At 43.0% G+C, this 27,757-nt stretch overlaps 1 protein-coding gene across 4 annotated transcripts in view; it reads right to left on the bottom strand.

The window, feature by feature from the left end:
• Window positions 1–6,882: 6,882 nt before the first annotated feature.
• kri1 (KRI1 homolog) overlaps window positions 6,883–27,757 on the bottom strand; it is a 79,889-nt gene continuing 59,014 nt past the window's right edge. For 3 of the 4 annotated variants that reach the window (XM_063036019.1, XM_063036016.1, XM_063036018.1), the window contains exons 14-19: window positions 19,536–19,645; window positions 18,390–18,528; window positions 16,878–17,008; window positions 9,855–9,919; window positions 9,374–9,469; window positions 6,884–7,444 (exon numbers count right to left, since the gene is read on the bottom strand). In XM_063036019.1, coding sequence (XP_062892089.1) covers window positions 7,000–7,444; window positions 9,374–9,469; window positions 9,855–9,919; window positions 16,878–17,008; window positions 18,390–18,528; window positions 19,536–19,645 — 986 coding nt within the window. In that variant the 3' untranslated portion in view covers window positions 6,884–6,999. Of the gene's footprint in view, window positions 7,445–9,373; window positions 9,470–9,854; window positions 9,920–16,877; window positions 17,009–18,389; window positions 18,529–19,535; window positions 19,646–27,757 lie in introns of all 4 variants that reach the window. The other variant, XM_063036017.1, reaches the window with a different exon arrangement.

The raw sequence follows: 27,757 nt of genomic DNA, 5'->3' as shown, positions 1-27,757 counted from the left end.
TATGACTTTCAATGGAGTAAAGTTCAGAATCTGCCTTTTCAAATAGTCTTTGCTGCATTTCTCTAGCCCACTACCCAACCCAGCTATCGCTGACCCACTTTCTGTACCTTCAGGCAGAGTCAGGTTTTGTCTTAGCTAAGACGACATCATGACTTTTCCTTTTATTGATTGGAACACATAAGGTTGGATTTAAACAATAGGTGATTGATCATGGTCATTAATCCATAACAAAAATGGCAGAAGCAGACCAAACAAAAAAAACTATGCAGTACCTGAAATACAGATTTATATCAGCACCAAGCAACTAACTTCAATCAATGCGTCTCTTGTGTGAAAAAGCTGTTTTCAAATGAGGCAATGAAACCATCCATGCTCCTTGAATATTTAAAGAGGATACTCTCGGATAAAGTGAACAATAATTTGGCTTATTTTCAATCACTTCGTGAAAGCTGTCAGAAAAGGAAAACACTTCAAAACATGTTTGCCAGCATTTCACAAAATAGTGATGGTTTGCATTCTTCATACATTTTATTGCTCACTGCTAAATCGGGAAAGCCCCATACAATTGGAGAAAAACTTTCAGCCAGAAATTAGTGATGTTCTGAGTATGGCTTTGCATAAGTCACCAGACCAAATAATTAAAGCGATTCTGCTCAGCGACAACTCTGTTCAAAGATTAAATATCTGAGAATGTGGAAGACACATTGTGCAATATAGTTAGGAAAACAGATTTCCTCTGCAGTTGGATGAGACCACATAACCAGACAACAAATGCTTCTTGGTTATGTTCACTTTATTAAAGATGAAAGTGTGGTTCAAGAGTTGCTATTTGCAAGGGGATTAGAAACAAATATAATGGGGGAGTCAATATTTTGGGTTGTTGAGCCCCACATATCGCTATCCTGCAAATTGCTGATTCATTACAACACCTTATTCAATTCTTTATTGAATTTTAAAAAATTCATTCTGAACACTTAAAAGCTCTCAAGAGCGGCCATTACCACGGTCAACATTCAATCAGCCAATGACAGCACTTTACACACGCTCTAAGCCATTCACAGCCAATTGCGTATTAATTTACACACTGTCTCCCCTGTGTGTGCAAGTCCCCCTGCTCCCTCACCAATTTATTCCATTTTTCCCCACCCATAATGTCTGGAAAATGGCGCAACTTCCAGTGATGGTAGTCCACCTAAAATGTTGAGGAAAAATATTAGCATGGATGTGAAACTGCAAGTGACACAGTGTTTGATGCTGGTGAGCATCAGTTGATGTTGAAGAGTTACTACATTCTCATGGTGAGAGCCTTAATAATGAAGAGCTTCGACAACTGGCAGAGCAACACATCCTGGGTGAATATAAGAACAGAGATGGAGAAGAGGAGACGCCAACAAGAAACCTCACCACAAAATTCCTCAGCACCAGCATCACCACAATCACACAAATCATGGACCAGCTCATTGATAATGACCGGACTGGGAGCAAAGAGAGGTGCTCTCGACATGATTTCCTGCTACCGAAAACTGCTTCATGAGAGGAAACTTACAAAAAAAAAAATGCAGTCAAATCTCAACACCTACTTGAAGAAGAAGTCAAAGTTAGAGGACCCACAGCCTGGTCTCTCCTCTAAGACGTAACCACCACCCGCTTCCCACTGCAGCTGCTGCGACGTGTTGCTGCTCCACTGATATACAGGTTAGGCCTGTTTGCGTGTTTGTTACTCCATAATCACTGTGTGTACATAAAATATCATATCTCGGGTTTGATTTTTTAATCAGGCACACATGTCCATTTGTGTAATGTTGTAATGACCCCACATAGCGCTCCACCTCCAAGGAAGGCATCTCAGCATTAAGTGGGGTCCCAGCATACTTCCTTGAACATATTTATCATTCGCTGTGTAATTCACACAAAAAACCCAAGTCATTAAATATTGTATCACTGTACATGCTCTCAATCCTTAACTACTTCAAGAGCTTTGCATTGAAGGAACAGTTTGAACACTTGGTGTTGTAGAAGTCAAAAGCTCTCAAAAGGAAACTGCTTGAGATGCTTTAAAATGTTTTAAAAAGTTTAATGAAGTCAAATCAGTCACCCTCCACATTTCTGTCCAAGTTAACATTATCAAAGTGTAAGATTAGCTGTCGAGACCTTTTCCAATTCCCAAGCCTCTCTGAGTTAGAAGAGAAAGAAAAAAGAGATCACAATTTACAAATATACTGTGCCTACCTGGGTGAGCTGCATATAGACACGTCAGAGAGATTTCAGGATCGCTCGATCCATTCCTGAAAACTTGTAATGAGGAATTAACAGAAAGGATGGAAAAGAACTGATGTTGCTACAAAATGACTTTGAGCTGAAGGCCACATTCAAAACATTATATCAAGAGTTTTGTTCACAGAAAGAAATCTCTGAACACCGACCATCCTGCACTGTGGAAAAAGGTCAAAATTTTCTTTACTGCCTTTCCAACATCATACTGGTGGAGCATACTTTCAGTCCTTTTAAAGCAACAAAACAGACTGCAAATTACTGCAGGTGGGGATCCGAGACTCCTTCAGTGACATTCAGCCTGATATTGAGAAGCTGACATCACTGCACGAAGCCCATTTTGCGCATTGAGAGGTGAAAAGTAATGAATAGACCGCTAATGTAGGCTCCAAAATTGTTGATGAAAATTGTTTATACAGTAAAGGAATAATTTTATTTGTAGCTTTAAATAGATTTGAATAATTTTTGCAATTATTTGTCACTGTTCTGAATTTACAGTTCCTATTTTCTTTCTCTATGTATTGTAAATGAAAAATTTTTATAGTCTTTTTGTAACAGTTGGAAAGGGAGAGGGGGCCCTGGGGATGTTGACTGGGAGCCAAAGTGGTGATAATCCACAAAAGATTTGGGGACCACTGGTCTAACTAATCAATGTTCACATTGATTAGTTTACCAAATACCTTCTTCACCAAATAAAATGACTGTTAATGTTAAGCTCAACAAGTTTTCATGACAGAAGCTTCAAAGGGGCAGAAACCTGAAGACACTAAGTTCTACTCTCTTGCCAATGAATTCCCACCCGACAGAGGGGCCACCATTCAGTCCACTGAGCCTATGCTGACTCACACAGCAATCCAGGTTAGAGCTGACCAGGGAAAGTTGGAGGACATCAGTGACTTTAAATGCACCACCTCATTCTCCCGAGTCTGGGGAATTATCTAGCCTGCTAACAATATCTCACAGAATGCCCTGTGACTGACGTTGTCTGTGCAAGGAGGGTATCATTAAACCACAAGACATAGAAACAGAATTAGGCCACTCAGCCCATCGAGTCTGCTCCACCATTTATGCTTTAAATATACCCACGGTCTTGGCCTCCACAGCTGTCTTGTGGCAGAGTATACCGCAGATTCACTACTCTTTTGCTAAAAAAAAATTCCTCCTTAAGTCTGCTCTAAAGGGTCACCCCACAATTTTGAGGCTATTCCCTCTAGTTCTGGACACCCCCACCACAGGGAACATCCTCTTCACATTCACCTTGTTTAGACCTATCAACATAAGACCATAAGACATAGGAGCAGAATTAGGCCCTTCATCCCAGTGAGTCTGCGCTGCCATCGCATTCCACGGATTATGGCAAAAAGGCTGATCCTGGATCCCACTCAACCCCATACATCTGCCTTTTTGCCATAATCCTTTGACGCCCTGACCAATTGGGAAAATATCACCTTCTGCTTTAAATATACCCACGGACCTGGTGTCCATTGCAGTCTGTAGCAGAGCATTCCACGGTTTCATTACTCTCTGGTGAAAAAAATTCTGTCCTAAAAGGTCACCCCTCAATTCTGAGGCTGCGCCCTCTCGTTCTGGATACTCTCACCATAGGAAACATCCTCTCCACATCTACCCTATCTAGTCCCTTCAACATTCAGTAGGTTTCAATGAGATCCCCACGCCCCCCCCCCCCCGCAGTTTTCTAAATTCCAGTGAGTACAGGCCCAAAGCTGCCAAACACTCCTCCCCGTCATTCCAGGAATCATCCACATAAACCTCCTCTGAATTCTCTCCAATGACAACATATCCCATCTGAAATATGGGGCCCGAAACTGTTGACAATACACCGAGTGCAGCCCTTTAAAGCCTCAGCATTATCTCTTCATTTTTATATTCTATTGCCCTTGAAATGAATGCCAACTTTGCATTTGCCCTCTTTACCACAGATTCAACATGTAAATTAACCTTCTGGGAGTCTTGCACAAGGACTCCAAAGTCCCTTTGCACCTCTGATATTTGAATTTTCTCCCCACTTAGATAATAATCTACACTTCTGTTCCTTTTACCAAAATGTATTCTCATGCATTTCCCAACACTGTATTCCATCTGCCACTTTTTTACCCATTCTTTCAATTTGTCTAAGTCCTTCTGCATTCACATTGCTTCCGCAGCACTACCTATACCTCTACCTATGTTCATGTCATCTGCAAACTTCCACAAAGCCATCAATTCCATTATCCAAATCATTGACAAACAATGTGAAAAGTAGCGGTCCCATTACTGACCCGAGGAACATCAATAGTCACTGGCAGCCAACCAGAAAAGGCCCCCTTTATTCCTACTCGCTGCCTCCTGCCTGTCAGCCATTCCTCTATCCATGCCAGTCTCTTTCCTGTAATGCCATGGGATTTTATCTTGTTAAGCAGCCTCACCTTATCAAATGCCTTCTGAAAATCCAAGTAATTGACATCTACTGCCTCTCCTTTATCCACCCCGCTTGTTACTTCTTCAAAGAACTCTAATAGATTTGTCAGGCAAGATTTCCCTTTATCTCATGACCAATGCATCTGCTATCTCTTCAGCAACCTCTTACGGTACTCTGGCATGTAGTCCATCTGGTCTGGGTCACTTATTCACTCCAAGACCTTTCAGTTTTCCTAGCATCTTTTCCTTTGTAATAGCAATAACACTCACTTCTGCTCCCTGACACTGATAGAACTCTGGCACACTGCTAGTGTCTTCCACAGTGAAAAATGATGCAAAGCACTCATCAAGTTCCTCTGCCATTTCTTTGTCCCCCATTGCTACCACACCGGCATTATTTTCCAGTGGTCCAATTTACTCTTTATATAACTAAAAAATCTTTTAGTATCCCGGCTTTATATTATTGCTTAGTTTGCCCTCATTTCATTTTTTCCCTCCTTATGGCTTTTTTAGTCCCCTTTTGTTGGATTTTAAAAACTTCCCAAACATCCAACTACCCAGTCACTTTTGCTACATTATATGTCCTTTCTTTGGCTTTTATGCGGTCCTTAACACCATAAGACAATAAGTCGTAGGAGCAGAATTAGGCCATTTGGCCCATTAAGTCTGGTCCGCCACACAATCATGGCCGATCCTTTTTAACTCTCCTCAGCCCCACTCCCTGGCGTTGGATGCCTTGTCCAGTCCAGAACACATCAAACCCTACCTTAAATACACCCAACAACCTGACCTCCACAGCTGCCTGTGGTAACAGATTCCACAAATTCACCACCCTCTAGCTAAAGAAATTTCTCCGCAGCTGTTTTAAATGGACGCTGCTCTATCCCGAGGTTGTACCCTCTTGTCCTAGGCTCCCCCACCATGGAAAATATTCTTTTCGCATATACTTTGTCTAAGGCTTTCAACATTTGAAAAGGTTCAATGACAGACAACCCACCCCCCCCCCACTAAATTCCAGCGAACACAGACCCAGAGCTATCAAACATTCCTTGTAAAAGAACCCTTTCATTCATGGAATTATCCTCTTGAATGTCTTCTGAACCCACACCAATGCTAGCACATCTTTTCTTAGATGACAAGCACAAAACTGTTCACAATACTTAAAGTGAGGCCTCATCAGTGTCATATAAAGCCTCAGCATCACATCCCTGATCGTGTACTCTAGACCTCTTGAAATGAATGCTAACATCTAACATTGTATTTGCCTTCCTCACCACCATCTCTACCTGCAAGTTAACATTTATGGTGTTCTGCACAAGGACTCTCAAATCCCTTTGTATCTCAGATTTTATGATTTTCTCCCCGTTTAGAAAATAGTCTGCACATTTATTTCTTTCATCAAAAGTGCATGACCATGCATTTTCCAACATTATATTTTACTTGCCACTTTCTGGACCATTTTTCTAATCTGTCCAAGTCCTTCTACATCCTACCTTTTTCCTCAATACTACCTGCCCCTCCACCAATCTTCGTATCATCTGCAAAGCTGGCAACAAAGCCATCTATTCCATCATCTAAATCATTGATACGCAGCATAAAAAGTGGTCCCCTGACCCCCGCGGAACACTGCTAGTCACTGGCAGCCAACCAGAAAAGGATCCTTTCATTCCCACTCGCTGCTTCCTACCAATCAGCTGGTGCTCTAACCATGCCAGTTACTTTCCTTTAATAGCATGGGCTCTTAACTTCCCTTGTCAGCCACAGTTGCCTACCATTGCTTACCATTTGAGAACAACTTCTTCTGTGGGACTCATCTATCCCATATCTTGTGAACTATTCCCAGAAACTTCAGCCTCCTCTGTTCTGCCATCATCCCTGTCAATATCCCCCACCAAAACACTAGTCGGATCCGGTAATGGTCAGTTATGCACAATCACTAGTTTGAAGCAAGTCACACAATTCCAATACAAAATCAGTTCCAGAGCACCAAGCTCCCTCCGTTTCTTCTCCAACCCCTTCTTCATCCACTCCACCTCATTCCAACCCACCTTCCAAGCCCTTTCCCCATTCAGTCCAAACATCGAATCGTCAACCCCCTTCCCATCCACCCCCAAACTCTCCAAACGCCCCATGCACTATGCACCCACCAACTAATTCATTATAGGGAAGATTACACACCTTTCCTGATGACTGAAAGAACCAAGCTGCAGCAGTGATACAAAGTAGTTTAATGAACCATGTGGGATTTAAGAAACTTGCATACTTTTCACAGTCATCTATAAAATGACTTTACTCGGCTTAACTAAGCCATCAGTCTTTGGGTTGCTTCTTTTCCTGTTCCTTCCTTTCCCTGTTAATCTGCTTGAATTTCAGTTTGCGAGGGTCCAGTCCGTACGCCTGCAGCCTGCTGCCACTGAACATTCGTCCACCTAGCTTCACCTGTGAAGTCAGCCACTTATTTTTCCTTCTGGATCTCTTCCTCCCAACAGGTCGCTCCGACAGTTTGCCTGGAGCGACCTGAGGAGCAGACGACATTCCTGGCCCTTTGCTGGCTGTTGTTTCTTGTGTTTCTGCTGGATTTGCACTGCCACTCTGTTTGGGAAAGAAGACGTCCTCGTCCACTTCGACATCTAGTTGTCCATCTGGGCTCAGGCTGGACCTACCCTCCTCCTGCATCCTGGCCTTTTTCAGTCTGTCCCGTCGTTTCTTCCCAACTTTGGATTTTGCAGGTGCTTTAGACTGGGATTCATCTTCCCTGCAGGGCAAACACATTTTTAACCAGTTAGTACTTTGCTCAGAGACTTCACCTGTTATCTATTATTAACACCGGAGCACAGTACCTTGGTGGGGTGAACCTCTGCACTTTAACAGCACCACCTTTACTGTCATGGAAAGGGCTTGCGTTTGAAACACACTGAGTGGGAGAGGCAACTGGATGGAAAAATCATGGCCAATCTGACTGTGAAAATCATAATGGCCTATCTGAATAGGCTATTGACCCTTCAGATTTGGTACTTCAACTCAGCCAAGGTTATTTATTTATTCATTTACTTTCTATTTATTTCTTTGTTTACTGATTTAGCGATAGAGCACAGTAACAGGCCCTTCTGGCCCAATGAGCTCACACCATCCAATTACACCCATGTGACCAATTAACCCAACCCATAGTTCTCTGGGATGTGGGGAGGAACCAAAGCACCTGGAAGAAACCCACACAGTCACAGGAAGAACATACAAACTCCTTACAGAGAGCATCGGGAATCAAATCCCAGTTGCTGGCATTGTAATAATGTTACACTAACCACTACACTGCTGTGCCACCCCAAATGATGAGAAGATGGAGTGAGTAGTAGCGGACATGGGAAACTATAGACAAGATGGAGCACATAAAGCAAAGAACACTACAGCACAGTACAGGCCCTTCCACCCACAATGTTGTGGCAATCTTTTAATCTACTCTTAGATCAATCTAACCCTTCCCTCCCACCCTCCATTTTTCTATCATCCATCTAAGAGTCTCTTACATGTCCCTAGCAGAAGCAGCCCTTGGAGGCTGAAGGGTCAAGTTTGACCTTGTATCTGGAGTCGGCACTCTTTGATTGTGTAGTAGGTGAAGTGTGCCTATCGAGAGCTGTTTGCGGGATTAGAGGGCAGGAAGGCAGACAGAGAGTGACAAGTAAATGAACAAAACATTTTCGAACAAAACATTTAGAATTTAAATAATTCATTTTCACAGATGATAATAATAAAATTCAGTTAGACAACCCCAAAGAATGCACTTAGTAAAATTTGATTTGTTTTAAAAACACAGATAAAACTCGGACGATACACCTGCTTTTTAATGAACTTATCTAATCAGCCAATGATGTGTAGTAACTCAATGCATAAAATTGTGCAGACATGATCAAGAGGTTCAGTTGTTGTTTAGACAAAACATCAAAATGGGCAAGAAATGTGATCCATGTGATTTTGACTAGACAGCTGGTGCCAGACTAGATGGTTTGAATATCTCAGACACCACTGACCTCCGAGGATTTTCACGCACAACAGACCCTAGAATTTACAGAGAATGAATTGAAAAACGAAAAAAAAAATTCTCGTGAGTGACAGTGCTGCAGGCAAAAATGTGAGAGGGGTCAGATTAGTTCAAGCTGACAAGGAGGTGACAGTAACTCAAATAACCACACATTACAATATTTGCATATTATGCACTGCCTGTTGACTAATCAGATTTGTGCAACTGCAGTACAGAACAAATGATGACTGGGATAACTTGAGGGAAATTCCCAGAACAACTAAGGGCTGCAAGAAAATGCAAGTAATGTGTTGGCTCTACGGTGTTGCTATTTATTATATATACTGAAAGCAGAAACATTTGCCTAAAACCTATTTTTAAATAGCATGAAAGTGGCATTTTTGCCAGCAATATTAACAAAAAGCCCCAAATCGAGAGGATACATTTTTGTGAACAAACAAAACTCTTTGCAGTGAATGTGGAGCAAAGACAGTATCGGGTGGAATCATTCTTTCTGCCCCAGTACACCCGCACGTCAGTACTGTAAACATCTCCGAATGCTTTGTCATTGCAGTAATCACATAGAAGCTGACACTTCCCTTCTCCAATTGGGTTCCTGTCATTATCTGGATAACTGATGATTTGACACAGCTGACAGACGACACTTACGGCAGTGCAAAAGACCGAAAGATCTGCTGCTTTTTCCAGGGATTCTGAGACTTCTTCTGATAAACCTTCAGGTCATTCAGTTCTTCTTTCTCAGTTCTGACAAAATACAAAACTGTGTTTTTATTGGGTTTGTACTTGTGACATGAGTTGTGCCATTACAAACAGAGTCACATATTCTCACCGAGTTTATGGACTGACAAAGTTAACTGTACATTATTACATTTTAGGAGGTCTCTTGTTAAGATATAATATCACGAAGATAAACTAATGTCGCTCTTATTGCTCTGTCCCTGTCCAACACCCTAACTATGATAATGAAAACATCACTTCTGGGAAATTCCAAATACGCACAGGAAAAGAACTGGGAATGATAAAAGTCCAGACCCTGTACAATTTGAGCACATGGACATTCAGTTTATTCCAGATGAACAAGTATTCAGTTATAATGAGTGTCCTGCAAGATAATGCTAGTTTTACTGACCTGAACTGACAGGTTTTCTTTAGCGAACACCAAGCATTAAGCTCTTTATCATCTGCTGCCAAAATCTGAAAATGAAGAGACAATGCTTAGTGTTAGGCTGGATACTAAGCTAAAGACACACTGGCCACAACACTGCATACTGCAGAATTTGTATCTGAGGACAGTCCAGTTCTGCAGAGCAGTAGTGCAGGCTTGTGAAGATGCTGCCTCGTGGCTCCTGTGACCCAGATTCAATCTCGCCCTCGGGTGCTGTCTGTGCATCTGGACACAACACCTGGGCATCTATACCCACAGTGCAGCCACTGGTGGTCAAGCCACAAGCTCAAAGAAAGCTTAACAAGTAAATGGTTTAAGCTCTTTCTAAATCCACCACTAGAGCTTGCTACGCAAGGATTCACTTGTTTTACACATTGCATTGCTATGAGATCATTATCAATGCCCATTGTATTAGTCTTTACCATCATACCTGGCAGTACATTCCAGATACTTACCACTCCATGTAAGAAATCTACCTCTGAAATCTCCCTTAAACTTTGTTCCATACATCCTAAAAGAATGTCCTCTGGTATTAGCCCTTGCTACCCTGGGAAAAAGGCACTGTCTGTCTACTCTATCAAAACCTCTCATCTTGTACATCTCCATCATATCATCTCTCATCCTCCTTTGCTCCTCAGATCTTGGCCCGAAACATCGACTACAGGTGCCCCCCCCCCCCCGCTTTTCGAACGTTCGCTTTACGAAACCTCACTGTTACAAAAGACCTACATTAGTACCGTTTTCGCTTTCAGAAGGTGTTTTCACTGTTACGAAAAAAAGCAGCACGCGATAAAAAAAAATTAGCGTGCAAAAAAAATCAACGCGCGATAAAAGGCAGTGCGCACCCCGAGCAGCCGCTCTTCCCGGATTCGGAAGCATTGCTTTAACACGTGCCTGTGAGCAGCCGTTTGCAAGATGAGTTCTAAGGTGTTGGAAAAGCCTAAAAGAGCTCATAAGGGTGTTACACTTAGCGTAAAACTAGACATAATTAAGCGTTTCGATCGTGGTGAACGAAGTAAGGACTAAGTGAGTTTGGCTTGTGGAAACTGACGAAGATGATGTTGAAGAGATTTTGGCATCCCATGACCAAGAACTGATAGATGAAGAGCTGATGCAATTGGAAGAGAAAAGGATAACAATCGAAACCAAATGCAGTAGCGAAAGTGAAGCAACTGCATGAGATTTTCGCTGCAATGATAAAGTACGACTTTAATTTTGAAAGGGTACGTAGGTTTAGGGGATATTTGCAGGATGGTTTGAGTGCTTACAAAGAACTGTATAATAGAAAAATGCGCGAGGCTCAGAATCGAGGCGGCAGTCATAGGAGAAGATGAGCTGCCTGCTCTAATGGAAACAGAAGACGAGATGATACCCCAGTGTCCCACCACCCCAACACACAGGCCGCGGACAGATACTGTACCGATTCGCGGAGAATGCAGCAGTAGCTAGGAGGCACACAGCACATCTTTAAGAAAAAAGATGAAATAAACATGCTAATTAATTCGGTGCCGCCCCACACGTAAATGTCGGCCCAGATCAGAGGCGACGCAATCGGCACTGATCTGGGCCGACATTTACGTGCCGGGCAGCACCTAATTAATTAGCATGTTTATTTCGGCTTTTTTCTTAAAGATGTGCTGGATGCCTCCGGGCTACTGCTGGACCCCTGCGTGCCTCGCAGCAATGTATCGGTTGGCGGCCTGGAGGGTGGGGGCCACTGCACCAGCCAACCTGCGACGACTCAGCCTAACATACCATCATCAGTGTGCTCGGCGCTGAACCAATTCCGGTAAGTGATACTACACTGTACATACATTATTTCTACTTTATATCGGCTGTGTATTTTTACGTGCTATTTGGTATGGTTTGGCAGCTTCATAGTTTAAAGGTTACTGGAGAGCGCTTGCGCCGCGTTTTTGCCGACAGCGCTTGCGTGAGATTTTCGCTATGGAGAGCAGTGCAGTAATGATTGTGGAAAAGTATTTCTACTTTATATAGGCTGTGTATTTATCATATCATTCCTGCTTTTACTATGTGTTACTGTTATTTTAGGTTTTATGTGTTATTTGGCATGATTTGGTAGGTTATTTTTGGGTCTGCGAACGCTCACAAAGTTTTCCCATATAAATAAATGGTAATTGCTTCTTCGCTTTACAACATTTCAGCTTACGAACCGTTTCATATGAACGCTCTACCTTCCGATGGCAGGGGAAACCTGTACAGGTGTCCCCCGCTTTTCGAACGTTCGCTTTACGAAACCTCACTGTTACAAAAGACCTACATTAGTACCCTGTTTTCGCTTCCAGAAGGTGATTTCACTGTTACGAAGAAAGGCAGCACATGATAAAAGGCAGCACGCGCCCCGAACAGCCGCTCTGCCTCCGGATTCAGAATGGCATTGCTTAAACATGTTGCATTGAGCAGCCGTTAGCAAGATGAGTTCTAAGGTGTCGGAAAAGCCTGAAAGAGTAAGGGTGTTACACTTAGCATAAATCTAGACATAATTAAGCGTTTCGATCGTGGTGAACGAAGAAAGGACAAAGTGAGTTTGGCTTGTGGAAGTTGACGACGATGTTGTTGAAGGGGTTTTGGCATCCCATGACCAAGATCTGATAGATGAAGAGCTGATGCAGTTAGAAGAGGAAAGGATAACAATGGAAACCGAATGCAACCGAATGCAGAAAGTGAAGCAACCGCGTGAGATTTTCGCTGCAATGATAAAGTACGACTTTAATTTTGAAAGGGTACGTAGGTTTAGGGGATATTTGCAGGATGGTTTGAGTGCTTACAAATAACTGTATGATAGAAAAATGCGCGAGGCTCAGCAGTCAAGCAAGCCTTCCACATCAGCCACAGCAGACGACGAATCTCGACCTTCGACATCGAGGCGGGAAGTCATTGGGAGAAGATGAGCTGCCTGCCCTGATTGACGATGAGATGACACCCCCGTGCCCCACCACCCCAACACCCGGGCCCTGGACAGATGCTGTACCGATTCGCGAAGAACGCAGCAGTAGCTGGGAGGCACACAGCACATCTTTAAGAAAAAAGCCGAAATAAGCATGCTAATTAATTAGGTGCCGCCTAGCACGTAATTGTCGGCCCAGATCAGAGGCGCTGCGATCGGCAATCACCTCTGATCTGCGCCGACATTTACGTGCTGGGCAGCACCTAATTAATTAGCATATTTATTTCGGCTTTTTTCTTAACGATATGCTGTGTGCCTCCCGGCTACCGCTGCGTTCTTCGCAGCAATGTATCGCTCGGCGGCCTGGAGAGTGGGGGCCACTGCACCACCCAGCCTGCGACGACTCAGTCCCGGCCTGCTGCGTTCACTGGCAACTTTGACGTGCGTTGCTTGAATTTGCAGCATCTGCAGAATTCCTCGTGTTTACATCATCAGTGTGCTCGGCGCTGTTTTCCCAATTCCGGTAAGTGATACTACACTGTACATACATTATTTCTACTTTATATAGGCTGTGTATTTTTACGTGTTATTTGGTAGATTTGACAGCTTCATAGTTTAAAGGTTACTGGAGAGCGCGTTTATGCCAACAGCGCTTGCGTGAGATTTTCGCTACGGAGGTCTGTGCAGGCAATCGTTGTAGAGAAGTAGTTCTACTTTATATAGGCTGTGTATTTATCATATCATTCCTGCTTTTACTGTATGTTACTGTTATTTTAGGTTTTATGTGTTATTTGGCATGATTTGGTAGGTTATTTTTGGGTCTGCGAACGCTCACAAAATTTTCCCATATAAATAAATAGTAATTGCTTCTTTGCTTTATGACATTTCGGCTTACGAACCGTTTCATAGGAACGCTCTACCTTCGGATGGCGGCGGAAACCTGTATACTCTTTTCCATAAATGCTGCCTGGCCTGCTGAGTTCCTCCAGCATTTTGTGTTCCTTGGATTTCTTTCTTTTTAAATCTTTTTATTGAGTAAGTATACAAAAAAGGTAAGCCATATAAACATTAATACAATGTTAAAGTACAATAAAATTCCAAAAGATAACAATACCAAAAAGAAAATACTACAAACAATGTAATTTAAGCATAAGAAACCAAGATAACATAATAGTATACTAGATTTTATATATATCAATGGAAAAAAAAAAGAAAAAAAAACCCCCCAAAAAAATCCCACCGTGCAACTACCTAAAAGCAAAGCAAAGCAATGGGCTAACTTGAGGTGCTTGAAATGTTTAATTTTAGCTTGAAATTTATATCCTGGATTAAACTGTTATATCACTCCCCTGTAGCCTCGGTTCGTACTAACTCCTTAAACTCACCTTTTTTTCCTCTCTTTCGTGGTACTCGACAAGGCTGTCCTCTTAGTCCCCTATTATTTGATATTGCATTAGAACCTCTTGCAATTGCTATTCGAGAATCTTCAAATATTACTGGGATAACTCGGGGATTAAAGTCCCATAAATTATCACTCTATGCTGATGATTTACTTTTATATATTTCTAATCCTGAGAGATCCATTCCTGCTGTTTTAGAGTTATTAGCACAATTTGGTCTTTTCTCAGGTTATAAATTAAATCTTAGTAAGAGTGAACTTTTTCCGATTAATAAACATCTTCCCTTATATTATAAATTTCCATTTAAATTGATTAATAATTACTTTTCATATCTTGGGATTAAAATTACTTGTAAACATAAAGATTTATTTAAGACTAACTTTTTACCATTAATAGACCATATTACTCAACTTTCATCTAAATGGTTTCCCTTATATTTAACTTTGATTGGTCGTATTAATGCAGTTAAGATGTTTTTTTTGCCAAAATTTTTATATGTGTTTCAGGCATTACCAATTTTCGTTCCTAAATCTTTTTTTGATAAAGTTGACTCTAAAATTTCTTCATTTATTTGGCAGAATAAGAATCCGAGACTGGGTAAAATACATTTACAGAAAGCTAAGAGAGATGGAGGTTTAGCATTACCTAACTTTAGATTTTATTATTGGGCTATTAATATTCGACATATGAAATTTTGGTTACTTGACCGGGACATACTATCTATTCCTAAATGGGTAGCATTGGAATTACAATCTGTTCAGGGTTATACACTTGGTTCTATTTTAGGTTCCTCTCTTCCTTTTGATTCGAAACGCCTTAAGCAGGTCTCTAACCCGATAGTTAAATATGCTTTGCGCATTTGGTTTCAATTCAGAAAATTTTTTGATCTTAATCAATTCGGGTTAGCGATTCCTATTTTAGGCAACATATTTTTTCCTCCCTCTTTTACGGATCGCGCTTTTCAAACTTGGAAGACTAAGGGTATTTTACGGTTTTTGGATTTATTTTTAGATGGTTCCCTTATGTCTTTTGAACAATTATCTAATAAATATAACTTATCAAGAATACATTTTTTTAGATATTTACAAGTTAGAAATTTCCTAAGTACTATACTTTCTTCCTTTCCAATGCTTCCTCCTATATATATTTTAGATTCGATAATTAACCTTAATCCATGTCAGAAAGGTGCATCGGCTATGATTTATAATATTATTATGAAACTTAGGAAAGCTCCATTTGATAAGATTAGGGTAGATTGGGAACAGGAATTGGGGCTTACCATTTCTGTGGATGATTGGGGGCAGATTTTACAATTAGTTAATACTTCCTCTATTTGTGCTAAACATTCCCTAATTCAATTTAAAGTGGTTCATAGAGCACATATGTCCAAAGATAAGTTAGCGCGTTTTTACTCGCATATTAATCCTTTCTGTGATAGATGTTCGGGGCAGATAGCCTCTTTAACTCATATGTTTTGGTCTTGCCCTACTGTGTTCCTTGGATTTCTAGCATCTGCAAATTTTCTTTGTCTGTGATTGGACAATACTTTAAGCGTGGTTTAACCAGTTTTATAGAGCTGCAATATTAACTTTGGCTCAGGAACTTATTCCCGATTAATGAACATCAACAGATCATATGCCTTCTTAACAAACCTATCAACCTGCACAGCAGCTTTAAGGGATCTCTGGACTTAGACCCCAAGATCCCTCTGTTCCTCCACACTGTCAAGAATCCTACCATTAACCCTGTATTCTGCCTTCAAATTCACCACATGCTTCCACTTTTTAACCACTTCTCAACCCAACTCTGCATCCCACCTAAGTCCTGTTGTAAACTATGACAACCTTCTACACTATGCATAATTCCACCAAACCTTGTTACTGAGACAAGTGACAAGATGCTGGTCAGAAGAAGTTTATCAGCAGGTGAGAGTTAGAAGAATTCACCAGAGTTTATCAGTAAGAAAACTAAAAGCATGGCAGTGGTTGGAAGGGTGAAGAACATTAGACAGGACTGTACTTCACATTTTTGGTCAATATACTTTTCCTTTTGAGGAACTCTCTCTCACAGAATCAGTTTTCTGCCCCTCCACCAAAACCACTCTACTTAATAATGACATTGTATCTCTGAGCAGAGCATCCACCCTTTCCACTCCAAGCACACACAGCTTTCTGCATACTGTACATGATAATTGGTAAACAGGTTCATTTCTGCCACATATACTGAACTACAGTAAAAAACTGTTTTGCATGCCATCCCTACAGATCATTTTACCACATCAGTGTATTGAGGTAGCACAAGGGGAAATAACAGAAAAAAAGTGTTACACATACAAAGTGCAGTGTGGGCAGACAATAAGGTGCAAGGCCTAGATGTGGTAGATTGTGCGGTTAAGATGCCCTTTTATTGTACTACAAAACCACTCAATAGTCTAGGAGACACTATCCTTGAGTTTGGTGGGATGTGCTTTCTTCTGCCTGATGGGAGAGGGCAGAAGAGAGACTGTCTGGGCTTTGATTATGCTGGCTGCTTTACCAAGGCAGTGAGAAATGTAGAGTCTATGGTTTAAATACAGCGCTGAAATGCATCCACAACACTGTTGTGATATTTGTAGGTTACTGTGTCAGAAGCTTATGATCTTTCACTTCCTGGTTTGCACAGCTGACAACATACGCATACCTCATCTGTGCTGAGTCCAAAGTCATTAGGCAACACCCGCCTGTACTTGAACCTGCAGGGCAAGTCGTCGATGATATCTTCATAATCCAGCTGGTAATACTCATCCAAGTACTGCTCAAAGGTCTTGTCCTCTGATAAAAAGAAAATTTGGTTCAAAGTCAGCAGCATTAAGAGAGATAAAGTCTGAATGCCACATCACCATGTTTACATTTGAAATGCACAAAGTGAACGTGCTTAACGACTCCAATTGAACTGACTGCTGATATTTACATACAAATCCAAAAGAACCACCCTGCCTTTTATACTGTGTTTGTAACTCCCACTTGGAGCACTGTGTAGTTTTGGTCACCCAATTGCTTGGAACATAGGAGAAAAAGGGGCGATATCATAAAAATGTTTAAAAATATGAGAAGCATAGATAAGGTGGAGGAAAACAGTTTCTTCCCCAGGGCAGGGGAGTCCAAAACTCCAAGGCATAGGTTTAGGGTGAAACGGGAAGGATTTAAAAAGACCTGCAGGGCAATTATTTTTTGAATGCAGAGGGTGGTGAAAGTATGGAACAAGCTGTCAAGGAAGTGGTTGAGGCAGGTACAATGGTGTCATTTAAGAAGCACTTGGATAGATACATAGAGGGGCAGGGCTTGGAGGGATATGGAAACTGGGACTAGACAGGTGGGCATCATGGTTGGCATGGACTAGTTGGGACAAAGGGCCTGTGTTGTTTTCTGACTCCCACATTAGTTATTTCTTTCCTCCCCTGTCTGCCCTTTGTTCTGGTTTCAATCCATCCTTCAAATGTGCTAAAACACATTCTCCAATCCAGAAACAAAAACAGAATATGCACACCAATCACAGGACACTTAGAAAGGCTAAATGATGCAAAGACATAATGATATTGAAATAGGGAAAAGCAAGTGGATACATGCATAGCTTCAACAGTTATCACAAAGAACAACCTGGCCTCCACTTCTTCACAAAGTAAAACTCTACTCATCTGGCATCCTCTGCACTTCCAGCAAGTTTTCCTGGACAATCTACTACTTCCCCATTGATACACCAGGTGGGGAGGGCAGATGGGAACAGTGGAGGGAAAAGACTGAGTGGGTGATGGGCAAGTGGAGGAGGGGAGAGTGGGAATAGTGACAGACGATGAGAGGTGATAGGTGGATCCAGGTGAGGAGGAGTGAGTGATAAGCAGATGGAGGAGGGGTGAATGAAAATAGTGACAGAAGCTGGGAGGAGAGGGGTGGAGTCAACAAAGTGCAGCAGATGCTGGGGTTTGATAGGAGTGGAAGATGGAGCACGGAACCAAATAAGGGAGATGGGAGGGCAGATACGAACAGCGGGGATGAGGAGAGCCACTGGGGGAAGTGTGTGAGTGATAGGCATGTGGAGGACGGAAGAGAAACAGGGTGATGGGGATCCTGGGGATATTAGAAGAGAGAGCTGGGTAGCCCCAACACACAGCTCATCTCCCATTACTCTGTTACATTACCCACACGAAAGACTTACTTGGATCAAAAGTCGGTTTCAACTTGCAAATTGCCTCCGTAAATTTAGATTTTCGCCTTTTCTTGCCCATGAGAAGAAAATCTTGTTTCTTTTTCTTCTTGGACAGCACCTGTTGACTGGGGTCATAATCTGCATCCATCTGTTCCAGAAGCAACCAGTCAGTATTAGGGCTGCAGCACACAGCTAAGGCAAAGGGTTAATGTACGAGGAGAATTTGATGCCTGTGAACTACTTGCTGCAATTTAAAAGAGTTTGGAGGGTGTTTAGACACCCGCGGAGGCCAAGTCAACTGGTATATTTGAAGTGGACGCTGATTGATTCCCAAATAGTAAGCGTGTCAAGGGTTACAGTGAGAATGCAGCAAAATGTGGTTGAGAGGGATGATAAATCAGCCACGATAGAATGGTGGAACAGACTTGATGGGCTGAATGACCTAATTCTGCTCCTAAGTCTAATATCTGGTAGAGAGAAAGGAACTCTACTACTTCCTCTCAATAACCTTCTATTTCGCTTCCGCAAAGCTACAGATTTATGGCCCATGTCTTTATAGGTAAGTGATGTTGAGTAGTAGCTTGTTTTTCAAAGGTAAACCAAATGAAATCAGGAGTGGGGCATCAGCATAAATCAGCTCAACAATGAAGAACACCTTCCCAGTCTAAGTGCAGCTGCACTATCTGGCTACGATACCATCCAAGGCTGGCACTCATTCACCAACATCATCTCATCGTACAGATGTTCCTGATGCCATAAGACAATAAGACATAGCAACAGAATTAGGCCCATCAAGTCTGCTCTACCATTTCATCATGGCTGATCCCGGGTCCCACTCAACCCGATACACCTGCCTTGTCGCCATATGCTTGTGGGTCTCATCGCCAGGGAGAGAAGTGATCACCAGAAAAGAGAAATCTGCCTCATATTGCTCATCCACCACATGCTGCCTCTCTGAGCAAGACCACAGACATAGAAATCCGAATTTCTACCCCTTCAGATTCTTACCTCAATAGCAAAATGTGCACATAGAAACATCAGTACAATACTCAGTACTTTGGCAGGAACTACAAGTAATACAAGCAATGCCCAAGAAGGTTGAATGAAAAGGAAATTCAAATGAAGGAAAATCATTAACTGGGAATCTTGGCTTACAATGAATTCTGGATCTTCACAGTGTAGCTCATAATTCTCTTGCTGGCACTGCTCTTCTCCCTCCGCCCAGTCCGCCTCCTCTCCTGTCCATGTGTCCCAGTTCCACTCATCTAGTGCAACAACAAATACAAAATTCAATTATACTCGGTTCCTTTTAAATGACACAATCTTTGTTTTCATTGTTGAAGTCTCATGCTAAGCATTCTTTTTTTATTAATAAGGTTGGATAGTCACATGGGACTTGCAATACCCATGACCTTTACTCCGCTATGTGCTGAACTGAGACTGTGTCCTGCTAAGGGCTTAGTTTCTGAGGATTCACTTTTGTTCTGAATGCTAACCCTAACCCTTTAATTGCAGGAATCATTCTTGTGAACCTCTGTACCCACTACAAAACTGCTCACAATGCTCCAAGTGCAGTCTGACCAATGCCTTAAAAAGCCTCAGCATTATATATTTGCTTTATATTCAAGTCCTCTTGAAATGAATGCATCACCGCATTTGCCTTCCTTACCACAGATTCAACTTGCAAGTGAACCTTTCTGGAATCGTGCACAAGGAATCTCAAGTCCCTTTGCATCTCTGATTTCTGAATTTTCTCCCCATTTCAAAAATTTTCTATGCCTTTATTCCTTCTACTAAAGTGCATGACCATACACGTACCTACACCATATTCTAATTGCCACTTATTTGCACATTCCCCTAACTTGTCAAGATTGGCATTTAACTATATACATGTATATAACATATATAACCACAATAGAAACTAGACAATGCTTCTCCAAACCAGAGTGTAAAGCACAGTAGTACATATTATACATGGTAACTTATGAAGGTAAGGATAAAACCTGCAGATGAATCACACATTGAATTGAATTTGAATCGACTTTATTTCTTCCATCCTTCACATACACAAGGAGTAAAAATCTTTGTTATGTCTCTGTCTGAATGTGCAGTCATAGTAATTTATAATAAATAGAACAGTCAATGTAACATAGAAATACACTCAAGTCAGCATGAGTTAATCAGTCTGATGACCTGCTGGAAGAAGCTGTCCCGGAGCCTGTTGGTCCTGGCTTTTATGCTGCAGCACAGTTCCTCAGATGGTAGCACGTGTCTTTGTAAATGTCCTGAATCATGGGAAGTTCACAACTACAGATGCGCTGGGCTGTCTGCACCACTCTCTGAAAAATCCTGCAATTTAGGGAGGTAGTTCCCATACCAGCCAGTGATGCAGCCAGTCAGGATGCTCTCAATTGTGCCCCTGTAGAAAGTTCTTAGGATCTGGGGGCCTTTCCTCAACCACCTGAGGTGAAAAAGGCACTGCTGTGTCTTTTTCACCAGACAGCTGGCATGTACAGACCACGTGAGATCTTCGGTGATGTGGATGCCAGGGAACTTAAAGCTGTTCACCCTCTCAACCTCAGATCCATTAATGTCAATAGGGGTTAGCCTGTCTCCATTCCTCCTGTAATCCACTACCAGCTCCTTTGTTTTTGAGTACATTGAGGAAGAGGTTGTTTTCTTGACACCACATGCCAGAGAGATGACTTCTTCCCTGTAGGTTGCCTCGTTATTGTTTGAGATAAGGCCAATCAATGTTGTGTCATCAGCAAATTTAATTAGCAGATTAGCGCTGTGGGTGGCAACATAGTCATGGGTATACAGGGAGTAAAGGAGGGGACTTGGTACACAGCCCTGAGGTGCTCCTGTGTTGAGAGTTGCATCCTAGTCATGTGTTGAGAGGGATGGAGGTGAGATCACCTGCCGGCAATCTGACATGAAGTCCAGGATCCAGCTGCACAAGGCAGGGTCAAGACCGAGGTCTCTGAGCTTCCTGTCGAGCCTGGATGGAATTATGGAGTTGAATGCTGAACTGTAGTCCAGGAACAGCATTCTCACATAAGCATCCTTCTTCTCCAGATGTGTAAGGACAGTATGTAGAATAGTGGCTATTCTGTCATCTGTCGATCAGTTGTGTCGGTGGGCGAATTGTAGGGGGTCCAGTTTGGGTGGTAGCAAGCTGCAGATGTAATCCTTGACCAGACTCTCAAAACATTTGCTTATTATTGAGGTGAGTGTGACAGGACACCAGTCGTTCAGGCATGTTTTGGTACAGGGACAACGGTGGACAATTTGAAGCAGGAGGGCACTCTACACTGGGAGAGAGAGAGATTAAAAATGTCAGTAAACACACCTGCCAGTTGTGCTGCGCACATCCCGAGTACTCGCCCTGGGATGCTGTCATCCCACAGCCTTGCGACTGTCCACTCATTGGAAACATCTGCGTACCTCAGCCTCACAGATGACCAAGTTGCAGGTTGTAGCGGTGGCTTTTCTCGGAGACACAGAGTTAGCTGCATCGAACCAAGCGTAAAAGTGATCAAGCTCATCTGGGAGGAAGGCCGCGATGTTGGCAGCACCACCATGTTTGGCTTTGAAGTCCACGATGGTATGCAACCAAGTCTCGTGTGCATTTGTTGTGAATCTTGACTCAATCTTGTCCCTGTATTGTTGTCTCGCAGCCTTGGCAGCTTTGAGCAGATCGTAGCTGCTTTTCTTGATCTCCTGCTGATTGCCGGCCATGTAAGTTCTACGTTGCACGGTAAGTGCTGCTCGCACAGAAATACTGATCCAGGGTTTCTGGTTCAGGGAGACCCTGACAGACTTTCTGGGGGACAACATGGTCGATGCACCTCTGGATGAAGCACGTGACTCCATCCATGAACTTGGAGACATCCTCATCTTGGAAGACCTTCCAGTCGACATCATCGAAGCAGTCTTGCAGCATGGAGGCTGATTAGTTGGACCAACAGTGGACGGTTTTAACTATGGCCGCCTCTTGTTTCAGCTTCTGCCTATACCTCGGCAAAAGCAGGATCGAAGGGTGATGCGATTTTCCAAAAGCTGGGTGAAGGACAGCTTTGTAAGCATTGTGGAAAGGAGTGTAACAGTGGTCACGTGTCTTATCTCTGCAAGTGCTTACCTGGATGTGCTGACAAAACTTCAGAGAGACTTTCGTCAGCTTGGCTCAATTAAAGTCACTGGCGACGATGAAGGCAGCCTCTGGGTGTACAGACTCCAGCATGTTGATGGTCTCGTATAGTTCCTTGAGGGCCAGGTCAGTATCAGCCTGCGGCAGAATGTACTCCGCTATGAGGATGATAACAGCCATGAATTCCCTAGGCAGCCAGTGGGGTCTGCACAGCAGCACCAGGTATTCCAGGTCTGGGAAACAAATATATTTGAGGGCATGCACATTCTGGGGGCTCGCACCAAGCATTGTTGACAATGAAGCATACCCCTCCTCCTTTACTCTAACAAACTAAAGTGCATAATATTAAATATTGTAAGGTACGGAACAGATTAACCAATGACACTCTGAATACAATGGGGGAGGTAGTTCAGAATCATAATGGCCTGGGGGAAGAAACTGTTTCTCATCCTGACTGTTTTTGTTTTTATGCATTGTAGTCTCCTGCCTGATGGTAGAAAGTCAAAGAGGAGGCTGGATGGATGGGTGGGATCCTTAAAAATAGTAAGGGCCCTGCATATGTAGCTCTCCTGATAAACATCCCCGACGGATGGTAGGGAGACCCCTATGATCCTCTCAGCTGTTCACAGTCCTTTGTAGGCCTGATATTTTCTGGCCTGATATTTGACTGCACTCATATCAGGTACAACTTGTCAGTATACTCTCAATGGCGCTCCTGTAAAATGCAGTTCTGTAAAATGGAGTGTGTGTGCGTATGCATGTGTGTGTGTCTGTGTTTAGAAGCCTTGCTTGCCTCAATCTTCTTAGGAAATGGAGGCACTTCTGTGCCACCTTGTTTAGAGTGGTGATATTAAGGGATCAGGTGAGATCATCTGTGATGTGAACTACCAGGAACTTGACGCACTTAACCCTTATTTGCAGAGGGGGATTGGAATTGAATAGACTTTATTTCTTACATCCTTCACATACATGAGTAAAACTCTTTATGTTACTTCTCCACCTAAATGTGCAATTTATAGTAATTTGCACTAAACAGTCTGTACAACAGGACAGTCAATACAGCATAGAAACACAATTGCATCAGTGTGAATTAATCAGTCTGATGGCCTGGTGGTCGAAGCTGTCCCGGAGCCTGTTGGTCCTGGTTTTTATACTGATGGTAGTGATGCAGCTAATCAGGAAGTCCAGGATCCAGCTGCACAAGGCCGAGTGAAGGCCGAGGTCTCTGAGCTTCTTGTCGAGCCTGGAGGGAATTATAAAAACCACTTCCTGGATGGTAGCAGCTGAAACAGTTTGTGGTTGGGGTGACTCAGCTCCCCAATAATCTTTCGGGCCTTTTTATGCACCTGTCTCTGTAAGTGTCCTGAATCATGGGAAGTTCACATCTACCGATGCGCTGGGTTGTGCACACCACTCTCTGAAGAGTCCTGCGTTTGAGGGAAGTACAGTTCCCATACCAGGCAGTGATGCAGCTAATCAGGATGCTCTCATCTGTGCCCCTGTAGAAAGTCCTTGGGATTTGGATGCTCATACTAGACTTCTTCAACCGTCTGAGGTGAAAGAGGTGCTATTGTACTTTTTTCCAACAGATTGGAGTTGTGGGTGGCGACACAGTTGGGTACACAGAGAGTAAAGGAGGGGGCTTAGAACACAGCCCTGAGGGGCTCCTGTATTGAGGGTCAAAGGCAAGGGAGCCCACACTTACCATCTACCAGCGATCTGACAGGAAGTCCAGGATCCAGCTGCACAAGGCAGAGTGAAGGCCGAGGTCTCTGAGCTTCTTGTCGAGCCTGGAGGGAATTATGGTGTTGAATGTTGAACTGTAGTCCAAGAACAGCAGTCTCACATAAGCATCCTTCTTCTACAGATGTAGAAGGATGGTGTGTAGGGTTGTGGCTTTTGCGTCATCCGTCGATCGGTTGTGTCAGTAGGCGAATTGTAGGGGGTCCAGTGTGGGTGGTAGCATGCTGCAGATGTAGTCCATGACCAGCCTCTCAAAACATTTGCTTATTATTGAAGCAAGTACAACAGGATACCTGTCGTTCAGACATGTTACCTTGATCTTTTTAGGTACAGGAATTTTTGAAGCAAGAGGGCACTCTATACTGGGAGAAGGAAAGATTAAAAATGTCCATAAACACACCTGCCAGTTGTGCCACACACATCCTGAGTACCCGCCCTGGGATGCCATGCGGTCCCACAGCCTTACTTCTGTCCACTTGTTGGAAACACCGGCATACTTCAGCCTCAGAGATGACCAAGGTACAGGTCGCTTCAACGGCTCTCCTTGGGGGCTCAGTGTTGGCGACATCGAACAAGCGTAAAAAAGATTTGCACATCTGGGAGACAGCCAGCGATGTTGGCAGCACCACTGTGCCTAGCTTTGAAGTCTGCGATGGTGTGCAGACCTTGCCATAAGCTGCATGTGTTGTTGATGGAGAGTCGAGTCTGGATCTTGTCCCTGTACTGTCGTTTCACTACCTTGATGACTTTGCGTAGATCACAGCTGCATTTCTTGAGCTCCTGTTGGTTACTGGCAATATAAGCTCTGTCTCACGCAGTAAGTGATGTTCGCACGGAACTGCTGATTCAGGGCTTCTGGTTTAGATAGACCATGACTGATTTTCTCCAATCTACCTGCAAATTTTAATTCCCCCATGACTATTGTAACATTGCCATTTTATATGCTTTTATTATCTCCCATTGTAATTTGTACCCCGCATCCTGGCTTCTATTCGGAGGCCTGTATATAACTACCATCAGGGTCTTGTTACCCTGCAGTTTCTTAACTCTACCCATAAGAATTCTATATCTTCTGATACAATGTTTATCTTTGGATGTTAAGCTCCCAACTATTTATTTATTTATTGAGATGCAGTGCCGAACAGGCCTTCAAGCTGTGCCGCTGAGCAAACCTTAATTTAACCCTAACCCAGTCACGGAACAATTTACAATAACCGATTAACCTACCCACCGGTACGTTTTTAGACTGTGGGAGGAAACCCAAGTTACCAGGGATGAATGCACAAACTCCTTACACACAGTGAAGAAAATTGAACCTGGGTCACTGGTACTGTAAAGCGTTGTGCTAGCCACAATGCTATTGTGCCATCCCACTATGATCTTTCAGCTACAACTCAGTGATGCGCACGCTGTCATACCTGCCAATCTAACTGCGCCACAAGAACATCTATTTTAGTCCATATACCACTATGTGCGTTCAAATATAAAACCTTAAGCCCAGTATTCACTTCCCCACGCTCACTTCAACTCAACCCACTGATTGTAATTTTTCCCCCATCTGCTTGTCCTTTCTCACAGTCTCATTACCAACTGACAGATCCTCAGCCCTATCACTCCAGTTCCCACCCCCCTGCCAAATTAGTTTAAGGCCTCCCCAACAGCTTGAGCATACCTGCCCGCAAAGGTATTGGACCCCTCAGATTCAGCTGTAACCCATTATTTATTTTATTTAGTTTTACAGGTCAATGAAGGTTTCCGCCACCACCAACCTTTCAAAATATTCACTGCTGGATTTCTACTTCAAACATTTGCAGTCCAGATACCAACTTCCCTGGAAGTCCAAAAGTCAAGGCCTGATGAATGGAGCCCCAAGTCTGCAAATCCCTGCAAGACTGCTGGAGAAGACAAAGGCCCATTACATTGGACTACGTTGTCTATGTTAAATTTGCTTCCCGAATACTTTTGGGTGTATCCTATGTATCTTGGGCTGCTGTTCATGAAAATCACCATGGAATTTCTCAATCACACACCACAATTTTGTAATCTCCTATTTTAGTTCAAAGAACTTCTAGTAGGACTGGAGAAAATAACATGAAAGGCGTTCAAAGATGCTGTTGAAACTTTTCTTGGCAACTACAGGGCAGCAAACTACGTGCAGCTAGTTGACAACATGCTTCAAGCATACTAAACCATGAAGTGCAACATGTCACTATAGATTTATTTTCTGCATTCCCATTTAGACTTCCCTGAAAATTATGACACTGTCAGTGACAAGCAAGGTGAAAGGTTTCACCAGAACATTACAGTCATGGAGAAACGGCAGCAAGAATCCATTAATGCTGGTTGATTATTGACACAAGAAGCCTCAGACACCGAGTACAATTGAAAATCATCAAGAAAATTTTTTTAGCTTAGTTGAACTATTGCAAAGCATCAGCATCATTATGCAATTAAACACTATATTCAATAAAAGTTAATTTCTTCTTTCTCCTAATTCCTACGTGATACAAATAGTCTGAAATTATTCTTGTGTTCAGCTTCAAGCAGTCTATCATAAACAAAAAAAATTGTGAGAAAGCAATATTTTCAAAAAAATTTCTTGTCCAGTAAATCCGCTGCAGGCTGAAGTCCAAAGCCTGCCTACCCTGTGGTTAGAGGACAGTGTATGTGCGTGGATGATTGGATGGGAGGGAGGAATGGGGCTTGTTTTGCTGTTGTTGCTTTGTCACATGCTGTGTTCTGTGTTGTTCTGCTGTACATGGTGGTGTGACGAGAATACACATAGATTAAGATGTTAGCTGTCCTGTGCTGGCACCAGTGGGATCAGCAGTTGGTCTGCCACCTGTCTTCAGGAGAAAGAGAGATAAGGAAAACAATGGAGCAGCATTTGGAGATGTTAATGAAGGGACGGGAGAGTTTAACGGAAGGAGAGCTGTCAAGATCGGCTCCCCCTTTGAACCCCGAACTGTTTGAAGTGATGGACAGGCGATACCCCAGCAGGGGGATTAAAAAGGGACAGGTTCGCTAAGGCAGGACACACGACACCCCGAGGTAACGAGACCCTGGAAGCGGTGCATCTCCCACAAGTCGGTGGGAAGTTTTGGAAGGCTGGTTGCGGGGTCAAGCCATAGACGCACAGGGTGGAAAGGCACGATCAGCGGGAACCTGGTGTGTGTCCGCCCTTGCCTGGGTGCCAGGTTCACCGCAGAGAAACAATCGTATCTGGAAACGGAGGGGTCACGGTCGGTGACCTCAGATGACATCACAAAGGGCTCGCACAAAAGCTGACTGCGAAGAATATCGAAGGTCTGTGTGTGGAAGCCGTTTGAATATTCATTCGTTTTGCTCTCTCTCTCCTTCCCCCCACTGTCCATCTCCCACGGCAGCGATTACTGCGAACTGAACTGAACTAAATTGAACTGAACTTTGCGTCACTTTGAAACTGGTCATTTACCCCTAGACAACGATAGAGCTTGATTGATCC

The sequence above is a fragment of the Mobula hypostoma genome, chromosome 29 (assembly GCF_963921235.1).
Source record: "Mobula hypostoma chromosome 29, sMobHyp1.1, whole genome shotgun sequence".
Taxonomy (NCBI): domain Eukaryota; kingdom Metazoa; phylum Chordata; class Chondrichthyes; order Myliobatiformes; family Myliobatidae; genus Mobula; species Mobula hypostoma.
This window is presented reverse-complemented; position numbering and strand designations above follow the sequence as displayed.